The 11,903-nt window shown below is 41.2% G+C and overlaps 1 protein-coding gene across 1 annotated transcript in view; it reads left to right on the top strand.

Annotated features, from left to right (window-relative positions):
* LOC126396922 (desmoglein-3-like) overlaps positions 1–11,903 on the top strand; it is a gene marked incomplete at its 3' end in the record, with an annotated part of 19,776 nt that overhangs the window by 2,643 nt on the left and 5,230 nt on the right. The window contains exons 2-8 of the mRNA XM_050055296.1: positions 2,506–2,634; positions 3,868–4,026; positions 4,244–4,385; positions 5,775–5,935; positions 7,610–7,744; positions 7,927–8,112; positions 11,716–11,818. Of these exons, the coding sequence (XP_049911253.1) occupies positions 2,506–2,634; positions 3,868–4,026; positions 4,244–4,385; positions 5,775–5,935; positions 7,610–7,744; positions 7,927–8,112; positions 11,716–11,818 (1,015 nt within the window). The remainder of the gene's footprint in view (positions 1–2,505; positions 2,635–3,867; positions 4,027–4,243; positions 4,386–5,774; positions 5,936–7,609; positions 7,745–7,926; positions 8,113–11,715; positions 11,819–11,903) is intronic.

Raw genomic sequence — 11,903 nt, 5'->3', positions numbered from 1 at the left:
ATATAAGATAATAACATTAAAGACAAAATGAAATTGCAATACTTTTTCAAAACTTGATGATTTTACCTTTCTGTACATTTTGTATACAAATTCATTTCAATTTCAATTTACAATGTTCAAAACTGTTTCCCAAAATCCTGTGGGAAACACTGTTTTGCCATGACTTACGAGGTGAAAACAACACCAGCCCTGCTGTCGCAGCTGGCAACAAATTGATTTTATGTAAAAGTAATCACCATAATATGTCATACAGCTAAACAGGCTGTATAGCCAGCTCAGTTTGCTCACATGAGGTTAACCTCGTAAACCAAAAGAAAATAAGAAAGGCTCATTCTTCTGTATGTCACACTCTCCAGCAGGCTGCATTGTTGGCTGAACAATGGGAAGCCAGTTAGATTGCGATGCATTTACTGATAGAAGAACCATGTAAATTCTATTTTCCATCTGCATGGTTTGACTTCGGGCCTACAGTGCGAGCATCCAGTTCTAAAAAGTGTTTGAACAAGTCATAAAAGTTGGATATTTTACGATTTTTGAGAATTACCTCTTCTTCATAAAGTTTTGATTCTTTGTATAATTGGTTGCTAATGAAAATTACAAACTGAATAAGAAGAATGCTGTATGGTAGCAATGGCAGCTGATGAAAAAGACAGCTCAGTGTTTTATAACAGTAGTATCATCATTTTTAATACGTAGATTGCTATCCTTGACCAGCCAAACTGGCTTTAGCTGGTCACGCTTGTAACTCTTCTGGCACCCTTTACCGACCATCATGTGGATACCCTAGTACTCTTTCATCAAGCAGCAAAAGACACTAAAAGGCCACAGTCAGTACACCCTGAACAACAGTTCAGCCTCACCCTCTCTCTCAAACTGTCAGGTCAAATTTCAGCAAGACTGAACTTTACATGAGCAGCAGGAGGTGAGATGGGATGCAAAATGTCAGACCTCTGCTCAGAATTGTCCGGGCATGTACAGACTGTGCTTGAGTGACATCTTGCTGTGTGTGTGTTTTTTTCTTTTGTTTTGTTTTTTTCTCTTGTTAGACTGGGAAAATTTTGTTTCATTCTTTTGAGGATATGAAGTTTCATGCCACATAGTTCCCCCAACTTCAAAGTGGATAGAGACTTAATCAGTCAGAATAACTTGAAACACATGTGAGTTGATAGGGATGACACAACTGCAAATCTTGTATGTTTCATTGAAAATAGACATAATAAGGGTCTTTAATAAGTAGCTCTATAACAGGAATAACTCCCGTCAAAAAGAAATTGAATGTGATATCTGTAATTCAACATCAGTAGACACAATGTGTCACCTCATTACAAAATTAATTCAAGCAGCCAGCAACTGATGACTCGGCTACAGGTCAGACCCATGAAGGGCTGAGCAGGAGGCTGGCAACAGGAAGGAGGACTGGAGGCTGGCAACAGAGCTGCAGGACTGTAGGCCAGCAGCTGGAAGACTCTCAGGTTAGATGGTGGAGCCAAGGAAACAGGATGTTGCTGACATAAGGCCACACTTAAGAACTGATGCAGTCCAGGACCTGGGTGACCACTGCAGCTCAGGAGGAACATGTGCCAGCCAGAAAGGCAACTGGGGATGAGGAACAGGTATAAGCCAGACCGCCGAGTGGGAAGCAGAAATGGGTGTCAACTGGACTGCCGACGGGGAAAGAGGAACAGGTGTCATCTGGACCACCATACGGTCACCAGGAGCAGGTGTCACCCAGGCCACCAACTGGGGACCAGAAATGTGTAGACCAGACCGGACTGGAAACCAGGAACTGGTGTCGTCCATGCTGATTAGAAGGGAGGAGCAGGTGTTGGCCGGGCCACCTACTTGAGACCAGGAACAGACAAGACGTTGGCTTCCACAACCGACTTAGGAACTGACTCAGGAACAGACTTGATGTCGGCCAAGATACTCGACACATCGGCAAGGACCCCAGACCCAAAATCAACAGGACATTAGCCGGGATGACCAACTCAGGAGCCAGTCCAGGGTCCATCTGGATGTCAATCATGGTGCTGGGCTTGATTAAGACCCCTGTTTCTTTCTAGGGGCTCTGGCACCCACATAGATACCTTAGGGAGATGGCCTGGGGACTCCCCAGGAAAGAGGACTGCTCAAGGGTCTCATGGTCAGGATCTCAAAGGAGGCTAGCCCACTTGAGGGAGCCACTTGGTGTGCGGGTTGGGACGATGTAACTCATATCACATACTGACTTTTTTAACTCCACAAAGACACTACGACAGACCTTCTTGTTGAGATTAGCCAATGTGCCACCATCCCGCTCTCAGTAACAGTGACAGCACAAATGAATAATTATGTTAAGACAAAAGTCATTATTTGTTCCCAGTACCCATATTTTGTACCTCTGTTTTGGTTCAATTGTATTCCATGCAGGGATATCTGACACTCCAACCTTAAGTGATATGTGGCTGACTTAACATATATAGACCATGGCTTTATTGTAAACTAATTACATCTATTGTGTTACAGCTGCAAGCTATTGCTGTGGTGAAGGCCAACTCTGGAGACAAGCTGATAAGAAGAAAAAGAGTATGGCTTCCCCCACCAAAAAATCTGACAGAAAATGTAGACTACACTAAAGAGCGCTCCGTTGCCTGGGTGAGTCATTGGTCTTTAATTTCAACTCTCTGTTATGCTACTGAATAACTTTGGCTCTGAATATGTAAAAAGGGACCCAGTTCGCTGACTAAGTGCCTACCATTCTGTATGATATTTGCTCTGTGTTAAGACAAACTTTTGACCTTTGTAGTCACTGAAACCTCTTGATAAGCCCAGCACACAACCCATTGTTAAAGGTTAGTCTTGATGTAAGAGTAATAATCCTTCCTCTGAATGTTGATCTTCAGAGCTACAGCTTTGTTGTAAACTTCTGTCTTGTTTGACTGTGTAGGTCATCTGTCTGAACACTTTTATGAATAGCAAAAGTAAAATGTTGACGATCCAATTTAAAACATTTCAAGGAGGAACATAATAGCAATCATTATTTATTAAGAATTGAAGGTTTGGAATTGGTGAAATTATCTCTTAGAGATGGGGACCGTTTTGGATTTAGAAACTGGATGCAGCATTATATTCAGGCCTAAATAGTGGCATTGATTTCAGGCAAAACATTTATTTTAATTCAGAAAAATATTGTATAGTGTGTTTGTTTGAGTTAGTAATTAAGTTTACCTTTATTAGTTTTATCCCTAATCTCTAAATGATTTATTACATCCCACCTCTGATCCCAATCACCTAATTACTATGAACCACTTTATCATTGTGTCAAAAGTTTGGCCTCAGGAAAAAAAGAAAAAAAAAAAAAAAACAGAACATGAGCATGCATTGACCTAAGTCTCTTAAATCTAAATGTGTCTACTGATGTCATTTTAATTTTAGCAAATGGTCAGCACACACTGCTTACCCTGAGAAGAAAGTCCTGCACATACATATTTTAAGTTTCATGTCCACAAAAATGAAAAACAAAAACAACAAATTGATTACTTAATCTGTAATAAGAAATAAAGAAACCTATCAGTCATCACAGGGGTGGAACTGGAACGTTTTCAGCATTCTCAACAAAGATGGCACCATTTTACCACAGATAAGCATGTACAGTATTTGTAACACAAAGTTCTCCAAAGGGGAGTATCCAGAAAGTTGGAGACGGTAAAATACTGAGAGGGCTAGCGTTCAGCAATAAATGATGGTTTAGAGTCACCACTTACTTTTCTCAGTATCTAATTTTCAAACTTTGTTTTCCTGGTGAAGATGTTTTTAGTTGTTGCTTCTGGTGCACTGAAATGTATGTGACTGTGTTTAGCTGAATCAGCTCTATGTATTGTGTTTCAGATTCATTCAGATTATGATGATGGCAAAGGGAATATTGACTACTCTCTAGAAGGCATCGGTGCAAGCCAACATCCCTTCCATGTGTTTGTAGTCGACCCTAAAACTGGAAACGTTCGTGTTACCAAGGTGCTTGACAGAGAGCTCATCGATACGTACAATGTGAGTGATGACAGACTCTTTTATTCTACTGTACTTTTTGACTTTGATGCAAATTTTTCCCTTCTTGAGATTCAGTGATTGATGCTTTTCATACTAAATATTTCCTACTAATATTTCCAGCCATTTGCTTCACATTATTATCACAGGCTATTACGTTTGTAAGTTTACCTGCTAAGACAAATAATATAGACAACAACATTTGAGTTTTCTGTTTTAGCTGTCAGGTGTTGCTAAGTACAGGAATGGCATCCGAGCAGAGGACGACGTTCCCGTACGATTTAAGGTTGTCGATCAGAATGATAACGCTCCTGTATTTGGAGTCATCAAGCTGGGGGAGGTGAATGAGCTCAGTGCTAAAGGTTTGTGCTTCGGCTTTTGTGTACAATTCTCACAAATGTCTGACCTGTTATGTGATGGCAAAGTAATCTTTATAGGCTTAATTAAATCATTAACAAACAGTTTCTGCCTGTATTTCCTTTTTGTTACATCTGTTGAGTTGACATACAGTTTTAATCACCAAAAACAGTATGTATCCTTGAGATCCTACAGACATCTGGAATGTGTTTAATTCCTCCTAAAACCTTTGCAGAGCTGATTTTTTTTATTATTTTAAATCTTGTACTCTTTACATCAATGTCTGTTCAGGCAGAGTGTACCCAGCCAGTGCCAGGTGGGATCAGTGCCAGCGGTTATCAATAATGGATGGATGGATGGATGGATGGATGGATGGATGGTTTACACTGATGTATAGCTTGCAGTCTTCTCTGCCTTTGTTGGCACATTGCTGTGTTTCTTTAACCACCAGTCGATCAGGTGAATACTAGGCAATCATTCACACAAATTAAGTGGTTATTTTTGCCACAGACAAACTTAGATTGTTTTTATAGGTGGCTGAATTGTTTCTTATTGCCTTGTTAAGTAGAAGTCTCCTTCTGTAACATCACGAGATGTCACAAGATGCCTCTTGTTGCAGGAAGATAACAGTGGAAACTTGCATGAGATCTGGAGAGAGTTTAGTAATCACAGTAGTTCACAGAAAATGTAGTTTTGTGTTATCTAAAAGATATTTAATGTCATGGATGATTATTTACATAATTTCAATAATGTGGATGAGGCCTTTGAATTTGACTGCAGCCCGTATTTATTTGAGTATACAACAACGGATGACAAGAGAGAGAGACAACAGGCAGCTGAGGGTGACCTGCAGGACGTGAGGCTGGGAGACTGGTAGTGTACCTGTGAGTGCTGTGACCCTGTGCCCACCGAGGAAAAATGCTTATGTTGTAAAGAGTGGTTTGTTTTTGCACATTTCCAAACTCTCTTAACTTAACGAAGTTATCCTTTAAGGTCACAATAAAGTGTGGCTTACTGTTTTTTCTCTTTTTTTTTTCCTAAACTGGCAGAGGCTGTTGAGACCAGTTTCTCAAAGGTATTTCAGAGGGTTTCTCCCTAACATTAACAGTATTAGATTTGGTGGTGGTCCTTCAAGTACAAGCCATTTAAGCCCCTTTTTCCTTTAAAGTTAAACATAGTCATAAAATCAGCTTTGCAAATATTTTATTACAAAAGAAATGTGCTTACCACATTTGTCAGGGCTCAAGGATACAATATGTGATGTGTTTTGCTGAGAAACACTGGAGGCTAGCCTAACTTAACATAACGAAACACTAAACATAACATGACTTTATTTGTTTACAACAGAACAACACAAGACATCATTAAGTTTTCATGTAATGCTGTTCTTACAGACACTTCAGTTATGAAAATAACTGCAACTGATGCTGATGAACCAGGGAATAAGAACTCCAAGATCGCCTACAGCATCGTAAATCAGAACCCACCTGATGACATGTTCTACATGTCCAAGGATGGGACCATCTATGTCAAAAATTCTGCCCTGGACAGAGAGGTACAGTATGAATTGCATCCACATGGCCTGTGCCAATTCCAGATAATTAAAATTCTGCACTACATGATTGGCCCCTTATTATATCACTAAGTGCTATTCCATTAACCCTAGAAATGCGCAAAACCTAAATATCGCAATAAAAAACTGGTAATGGAAACACCTACATTTCGAAAAAAGATTTACGCTCTCATGAGATGGTTTTTCAGACGTGTCGATATAGAAGTATATCGCAAAAGTGTAATGGAAACACTTTTTTCGCAAATATATGTCGGACATTCAAGTCGTGAATTCCTCGTTCACGATCCTCTCCCAGAAATCCTTTATCCGTGGTCGCTGCCACACATAAGGACTTTGCCTTTGGAATACCACTCACTCTTTTTGTCTTTGGTTGTAGACTACTGCAACAGCAGCAGTGGCAACCGAGATGATTGTTCCAGCTCGCAAGAGATTTGGAATGTCCATCTTACTTCCGCAAACAAAGTGGAGTCTCACGGGACGAGATTTTACAAGAATTACGGTTCATTCTCAAAACACCTTTTAATGGAAACACCTGTAAGTCGCAATTGTACTTTGTCCAAACTTTAGAAATATCGCATTTATTTTGTGCAAAACTGTAATGGAAACGCACTCACTGATTTATGAGCCTGAATGCAGCCTGAGATCCTCCAGCAGAGGTCTGTTGGTAGATACTCCATCAAGGCTAAAAGCAGAGGAGATGGAGCCTTTGGAGTCAAGGCCCCACAACTTTGAAATGGCGTTCTGGAGGCGTTCAGGCAGGCTAGCTCTGTTCCTTGAATTGATTATTCTTTCATTTTACTTTACATGTTTTTATTCTTTTTACCTCGCTTGTTATTAATATTCCATAAGTTCTACTTTTATCTATTTTTACCTGGTTATTTCTCTTGTTTCTATGTCTCTGTAGAGCACATTGTTACTTGTTCTTGAAAAGTGTTATATTATGTTATATGTTGTATTGTGTTATGTCAATGTTGCGTGTACAGCTTGGTACACTGCCCCAGAGTGACTAAAAAGTTCAATTAATGCCGCTTTAAGGTAACATTAATTAAAGTAATGATGTTTGCAGGGACCTGTAGGATTTCTTATCAATTGTTTGTGTCTAATTCATACATGCTACATACAAGGTAATTAGCTTATTTCCATTACTATGTCATTTGCTTTAGCTGAGATTCACTTGTTCTTGCACTTCATTCATTTACATTTGATTCAGGGGATTCAGATAAATTCTCAAATGACTAGAACAGTCAACAAAAGTTTCTTCTACAGGGCAACACCTTCATGTGCAGAGACTTCTCCTCTAAAATACATATTGCTGCTTTGATTGATCTTAAATCATTTGACATACATGTACGTGTCTTTGCCTGAAACATAATATTGAGCTGCAGAGCAGAGAACTTAAGTTATTTGTGGCCAAAATAGTACTTAAAGGTACTGTTCTATACCGTACAACGCCTTGACATTGACAAGTCCATTGGCTGTGAATCCTAATTTGTAGAAATTGAAGCAAACAGGAGCATTGCTACTCTAAAAACCAAGTAGCAAACTCTTATTAGTATAATTCAAAGTTCACCTTGTAGAATTCATACCTTTGGCATTAGTACCATGTCACAGCAATGTGTGATAGATTGTGATACAGTCCCTGTTTTCTAATTTCAGAGAGTGGATCAGTACACTCTAACGGTGAAAGGTCAAGACTTAGACGGTGAACCAGGGGGACTGAGTGGAATCACCACTGTTACTATTAATGTCATAGATGTGAATGACAACCCTCCTACTCTGGAAAAAGAGAAGGTAGGTTTCTTTTTTATCCTCTTCTATATCAAGAAGTTCTACTGTAAATTGGTGCAAAAAGAAAGAGTTCCCATGATCACACATTGAAGTCAAAGAAATGCCTATCAGCAAATGTGTCATTAAAACAAATACTGCAGAAATGAACTCTGTTACTTTCATCTCATAGTGTGTTTTATTTGCAGTATGAGGGCAGCATTGTGGAGAACACAGATGGCATCGAGGTGATGAGGATCAAATCAAATGACCTGGACCTGAAGGGCACAGACAACTGGGAAGTTGTGTATGATATTGTGACAGGCAATGAGGCCAGGTACTTCAGCATTGTAACAGACCCCGAAACCAACGAGGGCATTCTAATGCTCGACAAGGTACTGCTGAATGAGCAAGACAGTTGTGTTTCTGTAATTTTATGTTGGTCTTTTGTAGGAAAAATGTGGTGCAATGGTCATGCTCCCATACACAGTGACTGAACATTAGCAACTTGCCCATCATGAAAAAGTAGTGCCTCTGAAACAAAGGTATACAGTGGGATTTGCTTTTATCCCTTTTGTCCCTGTAAAACATAAAACGTTCTCACGTGGTAAGTCATAGAGTCAGTGTTAACCCAAGGCTGTCATCTGAGGTGTCATTTTGGCCTGTACGGGAGGTAAGAGGAGGAAGCCCCATCAATTTGCAATTTATTTAAAGTAAATTGCAAATCAACATGAATTGACTGTCATCACCCAGTGGTGTGTGAGAACAAACATTCCATAGGAATATTTTCTGCCTCCGATCCAGGGCTGCTCACAATGGCAGTCCTGTTTCCACTCACTGTTGTTGTCACTCACTGCTCCAACCAGCTTTCACTGTATTTCCTCTTCACTGGTGATGCAGAGGGAAGACTGCACCTCATTTATAGTGCACAAAACAGGAACGCATGCCGACATTTTGAGAACAAAAAAGAACAGGCTGGAGTGAGAGTGTCTCTTGATGGAATATTTAGAAATAGTGGGTTGGTGCATTGAGTCTTTGTTAGGCAAGAGCAGGGGTTTAGTGTTGCGGGACCACACCAGATCGACGCTCCGTGACATTTTGAGGATTACAATATATGCAGTTCACATAATCTGGTTGAAATTAATATATATATTTCAAACACATTAAAAACAAATGGAATGGACAAAGTTGTCAGATTGAAATTTAAGGTGTGTTGATTGATTCACGTCATCAACTCATGCATTGAGTAACATTACAAGTAAATGTTCCACCTTAAAACTTGCTAGCACTCTGCCCCGTGAATTAATTGAATTATATTTTTCTCAGTCTACAGCTGCTGCCAGATGCTGCAAAACGTTCTCTCATTCTATTGTTATTGCTTATTAAAACATGAAAACTTGCCACAGGTGGTGTGGTGGTTAGCACTGTCGCCTCACAGCAAGAGGGTTCCTGGTTCGTTCCTGGGTGTGGGAGCCCCTCTGTGCGGAGTTTGTATGTTCTCCTCGTGTCAGCGTGGGTTCTCTCCGAGCACTCCGGCTTCCTCCCACAGTCCAAAGACATGCAGATTGGGGATTAGGTTAAGTGATAATTCTAAATTGTCCGTAGGTGTGAATGTGTGTGTGAATGGTTGTCTGTCTCTATGTGTCAGCCCTGCGATAGTCTGGCGACCTGTCCAGGGTGTACCCTGCCTCTCGTCCAATGTCAGCTGGGATAGCCCCCCCCCGCGACCCTCAAGAGGATGAAGCGGTTAGAAGATGGACGGAAAACTTGCCACAATATAAAAAGTGGTTACACAACTCAGCCCTGAGCAAGAGTGGCTGTTCTCATAATGTATGCTCCTCAAGGTTAACATAAGTGAGGACCTGACCTGGACTCATCACACAGACAACAGCACAAGGATAGCAGGACAATGGGTCTTCTTCCTCCACAGGCTGCGGAGGCTCAACATGGACTCCAGGATACTCTGTAATTTAAGTGCATCCTTAAGAATATCCTAACCTGCTGCACCACCGCCTGGTATGGCAGTTGCCCTTAACCATGAGGCTTCACAGAGGGTGGTAAAAACTGCCCAGTCAATCACCAGAATGCAGCTGCAATCTACAGAGGAACTCTACACCCAGCGCTGCAGGAAAAAGATCAACAGGGTTATCAGAGACCTTCAGCCCCCCAGCCACAAACTGCTCTGCCTGCTGCTACCTGGCACACAGTACCACAGCATGCTGCAGCAACAGGCTCAGGGACAGGAATTTCATTGCCAGCAACTGCTCTTCTGTAATTGTTGTGAAAGTGACAATAAAACCCTTGAAAACTGAAACTCGGGCATTCTCCACCCCTTGAATGCACCTCAAGATTGTGTCCTTGAAAACTTAAAACAGAATTGTGATGATGCCTGAAAATGCATTTGTCTTCCTACTAAGAATGTGGACAAAAGCAGCTCTTCTCCCTGCTGATAAAAGCCTGTATGAAGCCCTGCCACCCTCCTATGCTTTCCTCACATTATATTTCACCTGGAGGAATTTGGGGTTTGCATACTACAAAATATTAATATCAAAAAGTGATAAAGCAGCGCTATGGGTAAGTTATTAGGCTAACTTACAGAAACATTGGGTGCAATAGTCCACGTTCCACCTTCTCTTACCGCCTCAGTCACAGTCTGCCTCCCTTTCAAACACAAACATACACACCTAGGAGAGCACCACAGCACCACTTGTTTCTGTCCTCAACCCGTGTCTTGCCCTGTACCTGGCTGTATCTCACTAAAAAAGTCCCAGACAGGTCTAGATATTAAGCATTCTAGATATCTGAGGGCCTCTCTGCTCGTGTCTTTGAACATAGCACTCAATTGTCAATCTGCGAACACTGAGACATCATTGATTTGCCTCAGATCTTTTGCCAGGAGTTCCAAAAACTGTGACACATTGATGAGTTTACAAGTCGTTTACCAAGAACTAGGCATTAACAGCTTGCCAGAACCTCTTTGAGGCCAACCAAACATCCTTTCCATGGCTTCCTCCAGACAAGGGAGTTTTTGCCTCAACTGCAGTCCTTCTCTTCCTGATACTCATCTGCTGTTTCCGGAGATCATCGGGCCAACGAAGCCTGAGAGGACTCCTTGTTCAGCTTCACGGCCTCCCTCAATACATGTTTGGGTTTACCAGGACCGTGTAGCAGTCCTACCGCTTAAGCCAACTCGCTAAAAAGACACACAAGGTCTGCAGGTCTGATGGAAGAATTATGGAGTCCCTTGGTGGCATCATCTTTGAAGTATATGCAAAAGATGACAGTCAAGACCTTCCTCTGAGAAACTCTCAATCGCATGAAGATGACCATGTGATAATGCAGACATAGCAACATTTAGAAGAGGGCAACAATAAAAGAGAAAGTCCAGGCCTTAACCAGAACTTTGGTTCCTTAGGTGGTATCGTGTGTCGTCTGTGTTTGGGAAAGCAACTGACCCTTTCATCTGTCATTGTAAGTTGTGGGCCCACAAGGTAGTGGCATCCTGTCATGCCTTCAGGCCTAGACTGACATGGTCCCATGGCGATAGGCAAAGCAACCTCTTTATTCCAGGTGAGGTAGCTGTTTCAAGAAATTGCCTCTTCAGAATAGCGATTCTCTGAAGGGGTGCCAATGCTTGGAGATGTGGCTGTTCTCGAAGGGGCAATTTACTTGTTTATCTAATGAGTAAAGTTTTCATATTTAGCACTTCTTTTTTATTGAACCATGACAAAACTTGTCTGAGACATGTTTGAGCAGTTCACCCTTAATACAAACTTTACCTCTAACCTCCAATCAAGTTTTTATCTCATTAACTCACTTACTTACTCTCATTTAGAACAGATAAAAATGTCTGGCCCATGGAACATTAATTGAACATTATGGTTTTACACAAAACACAGCATCCACAGTTCAGTCCTCATTTATTCAGTTTAGTGAGTCTGTATTTACAAATGTTCATTTGTGTTTATTGTATTGTGCTTTTGTGTTCTATTTTACAGGCCGTGAATTATGAGGATGTGAAGGACCTTGACCTAGGAATAGCTGTGAGGAACAAGGCTCTACTATATGATGGAACTGGGGGAAATGCGGAAGTTGATATAAGTTTAAGTGGAGAAGGGGCAGCAGGGGCAACTGGGGGAACTGGGGGCACAGAGGGGACTGCAGGGACAGGGGGAGCTGCAGGGAC

This window comes from Epinephelus moara, chromosome 10, assembly GCF_006386435.1.
Source record: "Epinephelus moara isolate mb chromosome 10, YSFRI_EMoa_1.0, whole genome shotgun sequence".
Taxonomy (NCBI): Eukaryota; Metazoa; Chordata; class Actinopteri; order Perciformes; family Serranidae; genus Epinephelus; species Epinephelus moara.
Note: the sequence above shows the minus strand (reverse complement) of the source record. Positions and strands in the feature narration are given on the sequence as shown.